The 16,672-nt window shown below is 37.5% G+C and overlaps 7 protein-coding genes across 7 annotated transcripts; 3 read left to right on the top strand and 4 right to left on the bottom strand.

Moving 5' to 3' along the window:
* Positions 1–7: 7 nt before the first annotated feature.
* On the top strand, positions 8–892 carry MONOS_415 (uncharacterized protein; the record flags this gene model as incomplete). The annotated part of the gene is made up of 1 exon (XM_067874198.1): positions 8–892. One exon carries the CDS (start codon positions 8–10, stop codon positions 890–892), a length of 885 nt encoding a protein of 294 aa, XP_067735887.1.
* A 1,883-nt stretch (positions 893–2,775) lies between these two features.
* Positions 2,776–6,021, bottom strand: MONOS_16433 (uncharacterized protein; the record flags this gene model as incomplete). Its single annotated transcript, XM_067869340.1, has 1 exon — positions 2,776–6,021. One exon carries the CDS (start codon positions 6,019–6,021, stop codon positions 2,776–2,778), a length of 3,246 nt encoding a protein of 1,081 aa, XP_067735886.1.
* A 28-nt stretch (positions 6,022–6,049) lies between these two features.
* MONOS_16434c2 (uncharacterized protein) lies at positions 6,050–6,856 on the bottom strand (the record flags this gene model as incomplete). The annotated part of the gene is made up of 1 exon (XM_067869342.1): positions 6,050–6,856. The coding sequence occupies one exon, from the start codon at positions 6,854–6,856 to the stop codon at positions 6,050–6,052; it is 807 nt and encodes a 268-aa protein (XP_067735885.1).
* A 700-nt stretch (positions 6,857–7,556) lies between these two features.
* MONOS_16930 (uncharacterized protein) lies at positions 7,557–7,975 on the top strand (the record flags this gene model as incomplete). Its single annotated transcript, XM_067869806.1, has 3 exons — positions 7,557–7,595; positions 7,656–7,741; positions 7,828–7,975. The coding sequence occupies 3 exons, from the start codon at positions 7,557–7,559 to the stop codon at positions 7,973–7,975; spliced, it is 273 nt and encodes a 90-aa protein (XP_067735884.1).
* Positions 7,976–8,654: 679 nt separating this feature from the next.
* MONOS_12897 (putative bifunctional phosphopantothenoylcysteine decarboxylase/phosphopantothenate--cysteine ligase CoaBC) lies at positions 8,655–9,771 on the bottom strand. The gene has a single exon (XM_067865554.1). It carries the CDS (start codon positions 9,734–9,736, stop codon positions 9,179–9,181), a length of 558 nt encoding a protein of 185 aa, XP_067735883.1. The 5' UTR covers positions 9,737–9,771; the 3' UTR covers positions 8,655–9,178.
* Positions 9,772–9,810: 39 nt separating this feature from the next.
* On the bottom strand, positions 9,811–10,649 carry MONOS_18532 (uncharacterized protein). The gene has a single exon (XM_067871560.1). It carries the CDS (start codon positions 10,626–10,628, stop codon positions 9,900–9,902), a length of 729 nt encoding a protein of 242 aa, XP_067735882.1. The 5' UTR covers positions 10,629–10,649; the 3' UTR covers positions 9,811–9,899.
* Positions 10,650–10,693: 44 nt separating this feature from the next.
* Positions 10,694–16,515, top strand: MONOS_12898 (putative centrosomal protein; the record flags this gene model as incomplete). Its single annotated transcript, XM_067865555.1, has 5 exons — positions 10,694–10,840; positions 10,897–11,005; positions 11,056–11,371; positions 11,436–11,712; positions 11,933–16,515. Exons 1-5 carry the CDS (start codon positions 10,735–10,737, stop codon positions 16,513–16,515), a joined length of 5,391 nt encoding a protein of 1,796 aa, XP_067735881.1. The 5' UTR covers positions 10,694–10,734.
* Positions 16,516–16,672: the final 157 nt, after the last annotated feature.

The following is a 16,672-nucleotide window of genomic DNA, read 5'->3' as shown; positions in this document are numbered from 1 at the left end:
CCATTCTATGAATGTTACACCACAAACACAGATGAACAGAGAATGTGTTATGTGTATAATTATTCGAGTTCAGGGAGTTGGGTGTATGATCAAACATCAAAAAAAAGACTGGCTGAAAGACAAGACGATTTATGCTTCGGTGAATGGAAATGATACATCTCCACTTTGTGGGGCAAATGAAACATTTCCTTGTCTGACAGTGAAGAAGGCGTTTGAGATGTGCGAGGTGCAGATTAGCTTGACAATAACGCTGATGGAAGGGGATCATCAAAGCGAGACAACAACAATTGAGATTGGGACAAAGGAGATTTTGGTTATTGGGAAAGGCAAAGATAAGAGTTCTATTGGAACAGGAGCGCTTTCATCTCCATCAGCAGCAGGAACGCTGTTCAGTGTGACAACAGGTCACCTTGGTTTATTGCACATAAAGGTTGGTTGTAACTCAAATACAAATCCTTCACCAAGTGTTATTGTTGTATTTTATGAAAGTGGGTCATTCTCGTTGGAAGATGTTGTGATTACAGCAAGTGTTTCTTCAGGGAATGCGATATATTCATCAGTGTTAAAGGTGCAGTTGTCACAGCTATCAATGATTGATGTGGAGATCACAAAAAAGAATATTTCAAAATCATTGTTCTCTGAGCTTGATCAATCTTTTTTATTCTCTTCATCTGTATTGTTCTTTTCGTTGATAATATTGGGAGATAGCGTGCTGGAGAATGTTAAGGCGAAGAATGTGAAGTTTACGAGCGGAGATGGGATGGTTGCAGCAAAGGCAGTGGAAGCAGGAAAGTCATTTGCCATACAGAGCGCAAGAGCAAAGGAGGGGCAGAATTTATGTGCATTGGAAAGAGGCGATTCTGCTATAAATTTTTGTCTTTTTAATTTTTGATGTTATTTGATTTGAATAGAGAAAGAAATTGACCACAAAAAGAACTTTTTTTCTGATTTGAAGAAACTCAATTGATCAACAAAAAACTGTAAAAATCTCAACTGTGATACTCTATAATTTTTTGTTTTAGCATGGAGCAGATATATTTTGTTTAATTTTTAATGGAAAAATTAAACAGAAGAAAGATATCAAATAGTACAACATTTGTAATCAAAAATGAGACTTTATTTAGAAATTTATTTATGATCTTCAAAAATTCTTTTTTATATAGAATAATATATCATAATGAAATCAATTTTACTTTAAATTTTATTAACACGGTGGATATAAGTAAAATATATTTTAGAGAATAAATGTCAAAAATACTCTCATAAAATAAGCAATCATGAAATAAAAAGTTTATTAATAAAGCACAGCGATGTTTTAATATTAATCACATATCAAAATTTATGCAGTTATTCAAAGGACTGATGTTGAAATGAAGAATATTAAAAAGAAGGCAGATTCTCTCCAATAAACGAGTTAACAGTTTGTAATTTCATGGCCTCGAATAAAACAACAAAAAACAAATTTTTTATCTCATGCATGTTTCTTTTGATGCTTTTCAAAACGACAGAAATGACTAAATAATAAAAAAATAATTTGTTATGTGATACTGAAGATCAACAACTGTGTTTTTGTGTCAGAATACAGACAACAATAAAATAAAACAAACAAAAAAGAGAATGACAATTAATAGTGATAAGACAGAAAAAAATAATAAAACTTCATTTGTGCATACTCAATAAGACTGACTTTTTTTCAAAAGAATTAGTGAAACTCAAAAAACCTTTGAAAAACTCGAAATTTGTGGGTTATTTCGAAATAACTTCATTATTTCAAAATTTTTCAAATATTTCACATTTCATCTAATGATGGGATTTGTGCAAACAGAAAGAGAAAGTGAAGTTTTTTTTTTTTTTTTTTTTTTTTTTTTTTTTTTTTTTTTTTTTTTTTTTTTTTTTCATTTATTTCGTAATATGTCTAACATTATAATGCAACCAGAAATAAAAAAAACAAATGAAAAGAAAACAAAAAAACATTACCATTCGATTTCTAAAATTATTTTCTTGTTTGTCATTTGCACTGTATTGTGTGCATCCATTTTTACAACATCTGAAAATGTATTGCTTCCTTTTTTTTATTCATAAAAAAATATTCTTTCTGTTCATTATTTTTTTCTTTTTTTTATTGAATAATGGCTTAATATTATGTTCGCGGAGAAAAATCTATCTACAACACCTCTTTATTAAGGGAGTGAGCTCTGCATTATGGGCTCAGCCGGTCACAAAAGTGATGTGTTCAAATGGATGAAGTGTTAAAATAACATTACAATAAATATATTCTGTGCCTAATGGCATACTGAGGCGTTGCAGGGATTGGCAATTGTCTTTGGCTCGGCTTGGGACGTAGTTTTGGCATTTTGTAAACGGCGCTCGATTTAGGCATCGGCAACAGCACACGGCTATCCGCATAGGCTCTTTGTATTGGCTAGCTGTTCACGTTCTTGGTATTCCTTTGGTGTGGCTTTATCTTTGGCTTGTTCTGTTGATTTCATCAATGATATCTGTGTTATTTTGACTCAATTAATTTCATTGTATTTCTTTCTCCTTGAATATCTCTTCCATTATTCCAGGTTGTGAATTATTATTTAAAGGTCTTGGCTTGGGAAAATTACTGGAATGATTGGACCACGTCCGTTCGGTGGAACATAATTTATTTAAAACACGAAGTGTGAAGCGGAGGGAGGAGCTATGCTCTGGGAGGAAAAGAGGTGTTGTAGATAGATTTTTTCTCCGCGAATTAAAGTACAAAGTACCTTAATTCTAGAGAAAAACCGTTATCTACAACACCTCTTTATTAAGGGAGTGTTCATAGTTGGGCAAATCTTTGCATTTACATATTTCAGTGCGTATATCAGTCCTATCTGTCTCTGGTTCTCCTCTGGTAATTTCTGGTTCATTCCTCTTTGCAGTATTATTGTCCTCTGGCTCTTCAACACTCGTTGGAAATATTATCGCTTGATTAGGCTGTGTCGCTGGAAAAGTTTGCTGCGATGGAAGATCTGGGGAAGGCGCTTGTGTAGAAAAAGGTTCGGCTGTTGAATCCGCGTGATTAAGTGGTTGAAGCGGAGGAAGACCAAACATTATGGTTGTTGTTTGCTGAGTGGCACAGAAGGGAATGCCCTCTATCTGTTTTGAAATGCAGCTCTTCTCAACAACTGTGCTTTCATCTTGTTGGGAGCTATCTTCCTCTGAGGCAAGGAGTGCGCGGGCCATCCGGTTTGCCAGGTTCGCTTTGTAGTATGATCTGGACGGAGTGTGAGCAGTTGTTGATAGGCGTGCGTGTTTGGCGATGCACACCTCCGGGACACCACTTGATGCTAGCTTGGATATCGATGCGTGCTTAATCGTATATGGTCTGTATTCGTCAGGAACTCCTGCTTTCCGCAAACCTATTCTAGCAAGCGTTCTTATCCCCTTTGCAGTTAACGGTGTATGGTGCGTTGTATTAAGAAGGAACGTATCTCTATTTTCATACGTTGCTTTGACTCTCTCCCAAAGGGTGTGAATAGCTCTTGCAGGACATATTCGTTTGTGAACCTCCTCCAGGCATGGAACAGTAATGTATTCCCTGGATCTGGAAGTCTTAAGTCTTGTGGATAGATAAATCGCATCACTTTCGAATATTGAGTTAGCCATTGATATCTGCTCAAGCTCATGGAATCGACATGAAGTGAACAGCATAACAAGCAAAATGCACTTCACAGTCAGGTCAAAAAAAGAAAGATACTCGTTCAGCCCGTAGTTCTCGTAATATGACAGCACGATGTCGGGGCTCCACATCTTTGTGTACGGCTTTCGATGGGTTTGGGAAAATGAAAACGATCTGAATATTGTGCTTATTAAACTAACTTTACTCAAGTCCTTACCATATACCGTCTTGGAAAAGAGTGAAATCGCTGACCGTGTAGCACACAGGCATGAATATTTACCACCTTTGTCTCTCATGGATAGTAGACAATTTGCACAATCCATTGACCATTCATCGAAATATTTCGGGAACGGCCCCAGTTTCAACTCTTCCCATTCCCTGCTGAAGTGTGCAAAGCCAAATGTGTATTGATTCCATGTGGACTTTGCTATGCTCTCCTTCGTAACGGAAATGATCCTATCCGGGACTCCGCAGATCCTGAGGCTTTTCCACCACCATTCTTCTCCAACTTCTCTTACCAATTGATTGTTACTGCCATGTATCCCCCGGGAGGCAGTGCTGCACCCGTTCTCCTCAGGCCTGCTCCCGGGATTAAAACCGCTTTCGAGTTCCTCCAAACGTAATGTTGAGACATCATCTCTTCCAGTAAGTTGCTCCATATCTGATTCCTCCATGCCGGAAGAAGGATGATTGCTCTCGCTCTCTCTGCTTTTGCTTTCTTGAGACTCGGAAGAATCAACGGAATGGGAGGGTGAATGAGCATTGTGTTCCTTGTCCAATCTGCCGTGAGACCATCTTGAGCGAACGGACTTCCTGGACCATACCATATCTCCTTCCTCTTGTTTCCTTCGTTTGCGAAACCGTCTATCTCTGCTATCACTCCGAGAGCCCTCTCCGCTTCCTTCAGACATTGACTCCTTATCATATAATCTCCTGCGGCCTCCAACCTGGACAATGCGTCTGCGGTTGTGTTTTTCTCCCCTGGAATGTGGATTGCTGTCATCGTCAATTTCATCGACTGACATGTGGCCTTGATCTTTCTCAATAACGGCAGGAGGTTGGGTCCCGCACCCCACCTGTTGATGTTGAACACTACACTGGTGTTGTCGGAACGGAGAAGGATCTTGCACACATGGTTGTGAGTGATTTGTGATGAAAAATTGTTGAGAGCCAATAAAACTGCAAGGAGCTCCTTGAAATTGGATGTTTGGAGCCTTGTGATGTTGCTGAACTGTTTGTGAAAGTGAAATCTCTCTCCTCCAACTGCCAAGGTCGCTCCGCAAGCCCAAGGGGAAGCATCTGTCGTTAATATGGCGTCGGGCTTCGAGAAGTCCACCAGTTCTCTGATGTAATTCTCCTTGAGCCTTTGAATCCAGATGTCCAATTGTCTTTTTATGCTGCTGTTCAAGAGAACCGCTCCTTCCCAGCCATCTTTCTTGACCTGCTTGTTCAGTAAATGGTACATTTTGTTCATGTATAAAGAGGCGTCTTTGTACACGAACCGTGCGGCGCTGAGCTGACCTATGAATGAAGCGAAGTCTCTCGTTTTTGCAAAGCTGCTCTTCCTCACCCTCTTCATCCATTTGATACACTCTTTCCTCAGTTCCCTGCGTCTCTGTTGTTCCATTGAGACAACCATCCGGCTCGTATTCCACGTCCATCCGAGATAGTTGAAGTTCTTCTTGGGGAAGAACTCGCTCTTCTCCCTGTTGATGATTAAGCCCAACTGTTGAAACCACTCGACAATTTCTTGTGTTGCCAACTTCAGCTTGACTTGATCTGGATCCAGCAATAGGACATCGTCCAAGTAGGAAATGCACCTCACCTTCCATCTTCTTCGGATTTCTTGCGAAACTTTTCTCATGACTTTCGTGAAAATTCTCGGTGCGTCTTTGAATCCGAAGGGCATGCCTTTGAACCCGTAGAATCTCTCTTCGAACTTGAAGGCTAGGAATGGGGTGAATTCCTTGTGAACTGGGATCAGGAAATAAGCCTGAGATAGATCTAGTGAGGTTGCGAAATCTCCCTTTTGGATCAGTCTCTCCACAGTGCGATGGTCTTCCATTTTGAAATGAATATCTTTCAGTGCGGAATTGAGTGCACGGCAATCGAGGATTTGACGGAACTTCCCTGTCTTTTTCTTTATGAAAAATATGTTGTTCAAGCAACAGACCTCTCCTTCTTGTAACTGTGTTAATATATCTGTCCTGAGTCCTTCTTGAATCCATTCTGAACAAGCCTCTTTTTCCTCTGTGCCACCCAGGAAGCCTTTGCCTTTCATCTTTTCCTGTTTCAACCTGTCCCTTGCAGCTCTCCCCTTCCAAATCGGTCTTATCCCGTCTTTTATCCAATTGGTCACTCCGATCTTCTTCCATTCCTCGGCAAAGGCTTGGGTGCGGCCCCCTACTTTCTCCGAAAAAAATTGCTTCTTGATGCTGCACGTGTTGATCTTCCAGTTCCCGAGCTTGTAGATCTAGATTTCCATGAACCAATTCTCCTTGTTCTTTGTGACAAGTGTGAAGCAGAGCTTCCCTGTCTCCGCTCTGTTCTGGCCTGCAACATTGGCTTAATCCTCTCCAGCTGCTCTGTGGTCAATAACGGATCATCCTTTTCTTCTTGAAGTGTTTTGGCGGCCTTGAAACCGAATCTGGCTTGAATGCGCATGTGGCGAGCCGCTTGGAGAGCTGCGACTGTAAGCATCATTGCATCTTCCTGGTGTTGTTGTGCTTCTTCTGTTGTCCCTCGTGTTGCCATCAACATCGCTTTCAAAGCGGGCATTAATAAAGATTCCACATTATACGCTCCTTCGTCTAAAGCATCGGAGAACCAACTTTGCGATCGCGAATGTGGATGAGTCGTAGCAGGCAGGAACTGGGGGACCGATAAGGATTCGTAATCTCGTAATGTCTGGAGTAGATCTCCTTGATCAACACGATAAGCAAATATTGTACTCTGCAAGTTTTCTCCAAAGTATAATTTAGCTGCCTCTAATAGAGGTTGTGTTGGGGAATGAGGCAAGCCAACTGAACTAGTTGATGTTGAGGTTGTCGAGGTTGTTGAGGACATAGCTGACATGGCTGGGAATTGGGATCCTGGGGCCTCTGTTGTTGGAATGGAGATGGGAGGCGCCATTCCCATACCGCCTGTAGGTCCGCTTTGCGGGAATATCCCGCTCAGTCCCGACGCAGGTCCTTCCAACAAAGTTGTCATCTTTCGAATTTTGTGATCGGCTGAGCCCATAATGCAGAGCTCACTCCCTTAATAAAGAGGTGTTGTAGATAACGGTTTTTCTCTAGAATTAAGGTACTTTGTACTTTAATATGAATATTTTTAAACTGAACCCAACGAAGGAAAAGAGATGACGATTGCAGAAACGTTTACAAGTTTGCTAATAATTGGAAATATAATGTTGATAATTTATGTTTATTTTATCATAATTGTTGAAGTTTTGTTTTCAACTTTGGATAATTGCATTCCTGGTGATCAAAAACAGAAAATTGAAGAATTGAACAGATTGCTTGATGAAACGGACAACGAGGAAATGAATAAAATTATTACAAAAGATTTTTTCGATAATATTGACAAAAAGATTGAAGAAAAGAAATTATCATTTGATAATGCTTTGATATTGTTGAAACATATTGGATATTGCAAGATATTGAAAAATGTATGGAATGAGATGTTTATTTATTCATGCCTTAGCGGTAGATGCGAAAAAATGATGATTGACGAAGAAAAGAAAAAAGAAGAAAAGAATGAAGAATTACTAATCGATATTTATGAATGCAACATTTCTCTGCAGAATTATTTTGGAAGTTATCCACAAGAGTTGCTCTATGTTCACATATACTCTATTATGAGTGCTTCTTTATCCACAGAAGCAAATAAAGAAACACAAGATAAAGTGGAAATGGCCTTGCTGACATTGAGTAGTATAACTCGGTATCAGGTATATTTCTTTTGTAATTTGTGTTTATTTTTAGTGATGTTTATCTGTTATGCACAAAAGTTGGGAGATGAATTATTCTTATCAAAGATTACAGAAATAATCAAGTATCATCAACAATATCACAATCTGACCCACCTAGGATATCAGTCTGCTTGGGCAATTTTGCTAAACCGAATGATCGAATACAATGAAATAGTACACGGTATAGTAAATGAATTTGATTTTATGAAAGAAGCACTTGGAGAATTGGAAGAACTGGAAAACTTAGTGAATTGGAAGAAACAGGAGAAACATTTAAGGGAAACAAAGGAAATGCGTATTATGACGAGATGGTTCTCCATTCTAAATTCATATTTTACAAAGTTGACTTGGAGAGATAAAGCAGACAAAAAATTGATTGATTTCATCAAAAATTTATGTAAGGTCGCAGAAAATGATTACAGTGAACTATTCAAGAATTTAATGGTTCTTTTAAATAATATGATTTCAACTGAAGCTGCTAATACCGAAGATTTGCTGAATAGCGGGGTAATAGATGAATTTTCAGAAAAGATATATCAATCAACATTGAAATTTGAACCTTCTTCTAATTACATTTTAACTTTTGAATGCCTTTTTAGTTCTTTGATAGAAAAAAAAGAGGAGAGAGATGAAGAAATAAAAAGAAAGATAATGAAGCAAGAGTTGTATGAAAAGCTAGAGGAAGGAGGATTCGACGATGCCATATTTTCGTTATATGGGTTTTTTTTGAGCGATGCATATATTTTTGGATTTCACGACGTTGGAAATTATTTATTTAGCAGATGCTGAAACAACTTCTTCATTTCATTTAATAAAATTACATTTCTCTTTGCACATCAGAAAGAAAGTATTATTTGATAACTTTATTTAAAAAAAAAATAAAACGATATTTTATTACTTCAAGATATTCAAGAAGTAAATGGATGAAAAGCAATAAAAAACAACAGTTGAAAACAAAATTGCCAATTCAAAAAATCTATTTCTATTCTTGTTTTGAATGACGATAATCATCAATTAGCATTTATTTGCTTTTACAAATCAAAGGGTTTTATTTTTTCTTTCTGAAAATATTTTATTTGGAAAAGCAAGTGTCTGCAATTTAATGTTCAAAAGCGTGAAATGGATTGATTTCATTCAATTATCAAATATCAAACTGATGGATATATTAAAAGAAAGAAAGAAAGAAAATAACAATCTAAAATCGCATATTTCTTAAAAAATACATCATTGAGAAATTATATTTGAGATGATTAAAGGCATCAAAAACCTAAATGTGAGTAAGTCCTTTCAGCAAAAAAATAAATGCATATAACAAGGCTATGAAGGAATCAGCAATGAATCCTTCAAAATGGAAAAATATAGCGCGGACTTAAAAAATGCTTTGAACCAAAAACAATATATATTGTTAATTCTTCATCCCGAATAAACACAGTAGTTCAAAAAAAAAAAAAATGATTTCCAAATAAAACACAAAATTATCACCAACATTTTATTTAATTTTGTTGAAATGAATAATTCTGAATCCAATTCTGAGCCATCAAAACAAGATTCACTCTTTTGCTTCAGACTTTTTTTGAAAAATACTCAATAACTTTTTGTTCAAGAATATTAGGGTTGAGCATTCTACCTTTTCCTATGTCACCGCAAGCTTGATATCCAGAATCTGGCCCCCAAATAAGAACGTTTCTTTTCTGTAAAATTTCAAGATTCGATTGAGTTGCTGCAGAAGCATACATCTGCTGATTCATAGCAGGAGCAATTACAATGTCACAACGTGCAGAAAGACACAAACAAGATAATAAGTCATCTCCCATTCCTAATCTAAAACGAGCAATAAAATCAGCAGTTGCTGGAGCTACTACCACAAGATCAGCCCAACTTCCTAAGCCTAAATGCCCCAACGAATCAGGCAAAGATCTATCAAAAATATCATCTTCAACAACGTTCCTGGAAATAGATTGAAGAGTAAGTGGAGTTATAAATTCTTCTGATCTTGGAGTCATCACAACGCGAACATCAGCCCCATGATCTTGTAACCTACGTACAATCTCTGGAGATTTATATGCTGCAATTCCTGCTGTGACACCAAGCACAATATGCTTTCCCTGAAGTGAAAGCATGAAAATAAGCTTAAATCAATATATTTGATCACAATGTTTTGCATTATAAATTTTTAAAATTGAAAAATGAGATTTCGATAAATTCAGGTATTAATTGGAGAAACACAAAAAAAGAAAAGAAAATAATAGCTCAATTTAACAAAATGTACAATAAAAAGAAAATTCATTTGACTTTTTGATTAAGACGCTCTTGTTTAATTAATATTTTTTCTCCTGAATTGCCATATTGTTCCTGTTTAAACACTTTCCATCCAATAAAAAGAATCCAAATGTATGTTATAGTTTTTGGTATCATCAACATTCCAATGGCTTTCCATTTATGGGCAAAAAACACAACAGGCAAATAAAAAGCGAAGCTAAGGATAATTGCAATTCCAATTTGAAGAGCAAGAACATCTTTCTTTTGAAAATAATGAAGTAAACATTGATAAACGGTTATTCCTCCAAGACAAATAAAAGGAATATTTCTCCATATTCCCCAATTCAGAGATGGCTGTTTGCTGAACCAGTTATTCTGAGGAAAGAAACAAAGAACAATTCTCAACGCAGCACAAAGAACAGAGGCTCTATCTAGCAGTTTAGATTTTCGTGAAGTGTACGACTCAAGAGCATAAAACAGTTTCAGATAAAAAAATGTCATGGTGATTGATGTGATAAATTTTCCAAGTCCAAGAGAGAAAGTGGAGTTGTCCAATCCTTTTCCAAGTAATGCAAATATGCGAGGAAATAAATGAAATGAGTCTCCAAATGCAATTAAGATTGCCATAGTTCCAAAGAGTTGAGTGAAAGCAGATTGTCCATATCTTTTCATTTTCAACCCAACATATATTGCAAAGCATAAATATGGAATATCAAATAATGCTTCGCCAATTCCTTGTGCGATTTTTGCCATTATACTGATCCAGTTGTTTTCTATTGATTTTTTAGATTGATCGAAGATACATAAACATTTTTTTATTTTTTATGTAATTTTTTAATTTTTGTTTGAAAGTATCGTTATGTCAAAAAACCGCGATGACAATCAGTTTTTAAATCAATTCAGCCAGTCAAAGAAAAATAGTAGTACTAGTGAAATTGAAGAAGAGGATGAAACGGAGATGGAAGGTTTTTTTAAATCTGTTAACTTTCAAGTGTTAACGAAGTGAAAATAAAATTATTAGCAATCATTGAATATACAAAATTTTTGAAAATATTCCCAATCGAACCAGAATTACTGTGGATTGCAAAAAAAGGATATAATGCGCCTTTACCTCCGGACTGGGAAGAAGGGTATGCTTTTCAATTTTTTTAAGCTTTTTCTGAAAGTGAGTTATTATAAGCGTAACGCCAGAAGGCATGGAATATTATTATAATAAAGTTACAAAGAAAACAATTTGGGAACACCCAATGGACGAGTATTATCGGCAATTGTACGCAACTGAAAAGGCTAAACTTTTAAGCAAAAAAAAATTGGAGGCTCATCATTCCATCAATCTAGAGGAACAAGCAAACAATCAAGAGAATAACGAAAGCCAATACGGATCGACTGGAGAAGTGTTTTCAGCTGTTGCAACTCCTGTTCATCCACAAGGATTACAAATTGCTTCGATATCTCAAAACACAAGGACGAATTCGTCTTCACAATCAACTCGATCTGTTTGCTTCTAAATTAACTATTTATTTAAAGCGTACTTTTTTTAAAAATCAATTTTCTATCAAGATTGTGGCAAACGCATTTGAAGAAGATGACGATCCTCATGAATCAGCTCAAGAATCATCTCCAACAGCTAATAATCCATTGCACAGGTTATCAGCGACTTCTTCTTCTTCACTAGCTTCCATAGATCCTGGAGAAGAAGAAATGACTCCAGTGAGTTCATTCATTCTTCCTGATGCTGATTCAGAAACTTCCATTCACCCACAAGAACAACGCACATCATCTGGTTCTTCTTCTGCACTTCGCTCGTCTTCCTTATCTCGTCCTAACTCATTCTCAGGTTTGAAGTCGCGATAAGCATCATTTATAGAATGGAACGAGAAGAAAGAAAAGAAATGAAAGAATATTTTTTTAATCCTTCATTTTCATTATTATTTGAGGCATTATTCAAATTGCCAGTATTTTTATCTCATAAGAAGCCAACAATAATAATTTTTAATTTATGTTTTATCGGGTTCTCCATCTTTTGCTTGTTTCGATGCTTTGATTTATGCATAAAGCTAGTTCATTGGGTGTTCATTCTCGCAACTCATCTTCCAGTACATTAAGACAAAGCACCAGGCAAATAACACCAATCATGAGCCAGAGTCTGAGTGGAAGCTTGAATGCAAGAAGCACTGGAAACGAAGAAGATGACGCTGAGGAAGAGGACGAGGATGAGGAGGAAGAAGAAGAGGAGGAGGAGGAGGAAGAGGAAGAGGAGGAAGAGGAAGAGGAAGAGGAGGAAGAAGAAGAAAACGAAGCGACAGCTCGAGCCAAAGCGAAAGCAGAGGCATCACAGCCATTGTACATCTACTCAGAAGAAGAAGCACGCAAAGTGTTTGGGCAAAAACTTGGAGTGCGGAAGCAGCAGCTGATTGACACAAACGTGAGTGAGATTCGAAAGATGGAGAAGCAGCAGCAGAGGCAAAGGAATCGCTTTCTGCGGGTTCTGGGGAAGCGGCAGCAGAAAGCAGAGAGCCAACGGAACAGACAGATTGCAGCGCTGAAAAACCGCTTGGATGCCGAAGAGAAAAGGATGATTGCTTCGCAGAACAGAGAAAAAGAAGAACTCACACGGACAATTATGGCGATGATGGAGAAGGAAGAGGAAGATTTGAGGAAAGAAATGGAAAGTGAGGAAGAGAAAATAACAAGTGAGCAGAAAGAGGCGAGCCAGGCGCGGGAGCTGGAGCTGCTGGGCTTGAAACGAGAGAAAGAAGAGCGAGAAGAAGAAATCGAAGAGAAAGTGAACGAATTGCTGGAAGAAAAGGAAGAAAAGATGAAACAGCAGCGATTGAGAGCTGAAGGGGAAATGAATGAAAGATTGGAAGAGAAGCGAAGCAGCCGGGAAAACGAGCTGGAGAAAGAAAGGAAATTTCTTGAGCAGATTGCAAGAAGCCAAAATGGAGGACGAGGAGAGGAAGGAGAAGGAGGGAGCACAGCAGAGCTGATCAGCAGCGGGATGAGTGAAGAAGAAGAGCATCGGAATGCCAAAAGGAAAAGGGAGCAGGAAAGAGAAAGCAGAAAGATGCAGAGAGAAGAGAAGAGGAGGAGAGACAAAGCAGAACGAGATAAAACAAGAGGAGTGGAGGAAGCAATGATCTTGGATAGAATAAACGAACTGAAAGCGAAAATTGAAAGTGCACAGAAAGCGATGCAGGAGAAGCAAGAAGCAGACCGAGGGATAAGAGAACAGGCCTCAATGAAAAGAGAAAGAAACAGAAAGAAAGCGGAGGATTCACATATTCAGAGGAAGAGAGAGAGAGAAATGAAAAGCGAAAAGCTGAAAAAGGAAGAGCAGAGGCTTGAAAGAGAAAAAGAGAGGAAAGAAAAAGAGAAAGAGCGAACAACGAAGCGTATGCAGGATGCAGAGAAGGAAAACAAGAAGTTGCTGGAAGAGGAAGATGAATTGATAGAAAAGAAAGAGCAAAGAGAGACTGAGCAAAATGAGATGGAAGAAAGGAAATTGGAAGAGGAGAAGGAGAACGAAAGAGAAAAGGAGAAAGAAGCAGAAGAGGAAGAGGAAGAGACAGCAGCTAAAAACGATTGGAAGCAATCAATTGCATCGCTCAAGAAGAGGATCGAAGAACAAGAGCTACGAAAGAATGAATTGGCTGATGAAAATGCGAAAGTGAGAAAGGAAAGGGAAAGAACCAAAAAGGAGCAGAACGAGATGAATGAGAAAAAAGTTGAAGCCGAGAAGAAATTGAAAGAGGAAGAAGAAGAATACTTGAAGGCTGTTACAAAGAAGAAACTTCAAGAAGAAGAAAGAAAGAAGAAGAAAGAGAAAAGAGTGGAAGAGTTGGTGCGAGTGAAGGAGGAATTGCAAGACAACATGGAAAGCGAAAAACTGAAAGCAGAAGTTGCAATCAAAAAATTGTTAGAAGAGAAGCGAAAAAGAGAAGAGGCGCTTGAAAAGGAAAAAGAAGAATTGGACGAGTTGGTTCGGAATCTAACCAGCTCAAACACAAACAAAGAAAACAAGCTGAGGCTGATGAAAGCGGAGCTTGATGGCAGAGAACGAGAAATTCTGGGAAAAGTGGCGATGAAACGAGGAGAAGTTGAAAATCTGAAGAAGCAGAATGCAGAAGCAGTAGAAAAGCAAAGAGCAGAAATGGAAAGAAGAGATGGGCGCCTTCAGAAGCAGAAGAAGGAGATTGAAGAAATGGAAGAGCTGCTGAGAAAGACTGTGGAAGAGAAAGAGTTAAAAGAGAAGAAGATGGAAGATGCTGTTGATGAGGCGCAACGTGAAATACAAAGTGCACGAGAAGTGAAGCAAATGAAAGAAGAAGAAAAAGAAAAGATGAGAAATGAACGGAAACAGAAAATTGAGAAAAACAATCGTTTGAATAATTTTTTGAGGGAGCTACAGACAAAAATAAAGAAAGCTAAAGAAGAAATGGATGAATTGATCCAAAACGAAACGGAAAGGCGAGAAAAAGAAGAAGCAAAAGAAAAAGAGGAGAAAAAGAGAAAAGAAGAGGAGATGAAAATGAAAAGTGCAGCAGAACAAGAAAGAATTAAGAAAAGACAAGAAAAGAAAGCTGCATTGGAATTGAAACGAAAGCAAAAACAAGAAAAATTAGAAAAAAGAGAGAAAGAAAGGGGAATGAAAGAACAAGTCAAAAAGGAGAGAGACGAATTAGCTGAACAAAAAGCAATCATTCAGCAGGAAATTGAAGCCAGAACAAAACAACTGGAAGAAGAAAGAGAAGAATATGAATTGGGAAAGAAAGAAGAAGAAAGACTCAAAAGAGAGTTGGAAGAAGAGCAGAAGAAAGCAGAGGAGGAGAGAAAGAGTATGGAGGAGGAAGAAAAAATGAGGAATAAAATGAATGAAACCACTCAGAACAATTTGCCCACTGAAGATGAGGAAGAAGCTAATATGATCAAAAGAAGTCAAAACAAGATGAAAGAAAATGCCTCTAAAGGAATGGATGAAGAATACCTTGCAAAAAATGAAATAGATCCATCAAACACTTTGCACACTTATTTAAGCAGTTCGGTTTCAAAATCCGTTTTTCTTTCGAGCAATAACAAAGAAATGGATGATGATGCTGATGCTGATGCTGATTATGTTGACAAAGGCATATCAACAGAACAACAACAAATGCCATTTGAAAACAAACCTCTCTCTTCTTCTTCTTCAAGCCCACCTTTTTCTCCTTCTGCATCTCATTATCACCGAACAAAGCATCATTCTCCATCTGACACAGATTCAACTCGTTTCACACAATCATCTTCTTTATCTGCATTGTCTTCAATTTCCACATCATCGCAAGAAGACTCTCAATCACCTCCTGACAGTAATCATTCGCATGCACATCATTCGCATCTTAATCGCTCTGCTTCAACAAACCAGCATATGGCAATTAATAGGCACTCAACTAAACATCAAAGACAGAATGAGCAATCATCTGAACATTATCAGAAGAATCACAAAAGGATGAATGAAAAGGAAATGTTATCTCGAAGCTTACCTCCTTCTCGTTTTCTATCTTCGTCTATGCATAAACATCCATCAACACATGATTCTGATTATGATATGGAACAAGGTCCCTCTCAAACACTGCAAAGACAAATGAATTCTGAATATGATGAACATTCTCGTTCATCAAGCAAAGCAACTCGCCATCATCACCACAATAAATACAACAATGACATTGAAAGCGTTCAGCGCTCTCATTCAAACACGCAAAGAATGAATAAAACAGAACGAAGCAGAGCAGAAATTAAGCAAAATAGCAAACAATCACGAAATGATACAAAAAGTTCCTTCTCCAAAAAACATTCTCGATACACTTCAATTTCTGAGTCAGGCACAGACTCTTCATTTCGTTCTCCATCCATTTCATTGCATTCAATCGATTCATCTTCTCTTTCCCAATTGTCTTCAGAACTTAATTCAGATAATTTTGATTCTCCAAAACATAAGTCTCGTTTTGAGCATTCAACAAACCAAAAGACTCAATTCCCATCTAAATCGCATTCTTCCTCTCATTCTCATCTACATCCTTCTCAATCTGAACATTCATCATCCACAAACGCACATCGACTCTCTCATAAATCGTCTTCCTATTTTGATCCAGCACATCATTCTTCTCATTCTTCTCCCCGCAAAAAGTCTTCTACTGTAGCACATCTAAAAATGCTAAGAACAATTGCTTCATCTCCCTCTTCTAATTTACCATCTTCACGCCACTCTTCAACAGATGAAATAAATCAGGACTCATCCAAAATGCACAGAAGATATTCTCACGAGCTATCTCACAAGCGGAAAAGTCGGACTCCAGCTGCTAAATCACTTGCCGAGTTGAATTATAAGAGAGGAATTCGAAATACTTCGAACTCATTTTATGAAGATAGCATTGCATCTGATTCGTCGGAGCATTCAGTGATGGAATATTCTGACTATTCCAATGATGAAAGAGAAGGAGCCAGGAAAAAGATCGTCCCTTTAAAGGGCATTGAGAATAGCGAAGATGAAATGAGTGGTGAAATGTCAGACAATGATGCCATTGATGAAGATTCCTCACATTTGCTTCTTGCGCTTCGCAAAATTAATCAGCGCCTTGATTCTTTCTCTGGAGTTAAAAGCTGAATTTTGCATGAAAGGCTACTATGAAAGTGTTGTTATATCGTATTTATTTTCTTTTTATTTCGGGTGATTTCAAGATTAATGAATTTTTTCAGAAAGAAAAAGTTAATGTAAAAGAAACTTTGTCGAATAATTTGCATATAATTATTGAAATCTGAAA

The sequence above is a fragment of the Monocercomonoides exilis genome (genome assembly GCF_001643675.1).
Source record: "Monocercomonoides exilis strain PA203 chromosome Unknown scaffold2-2631571, whole genome shotgun sequence".
Classification (NCBI taxonomy): domain Eukaryota; phylum Preaxostyla; order Oxymonadida; family Polymastigidae; genus Monocercomonoides; species Monocercomonoides exilis.
Note: the sequence above shows the minus strand (reverse complement) of the source record. Positions and strands in the feature narration are given on the sequence as shown.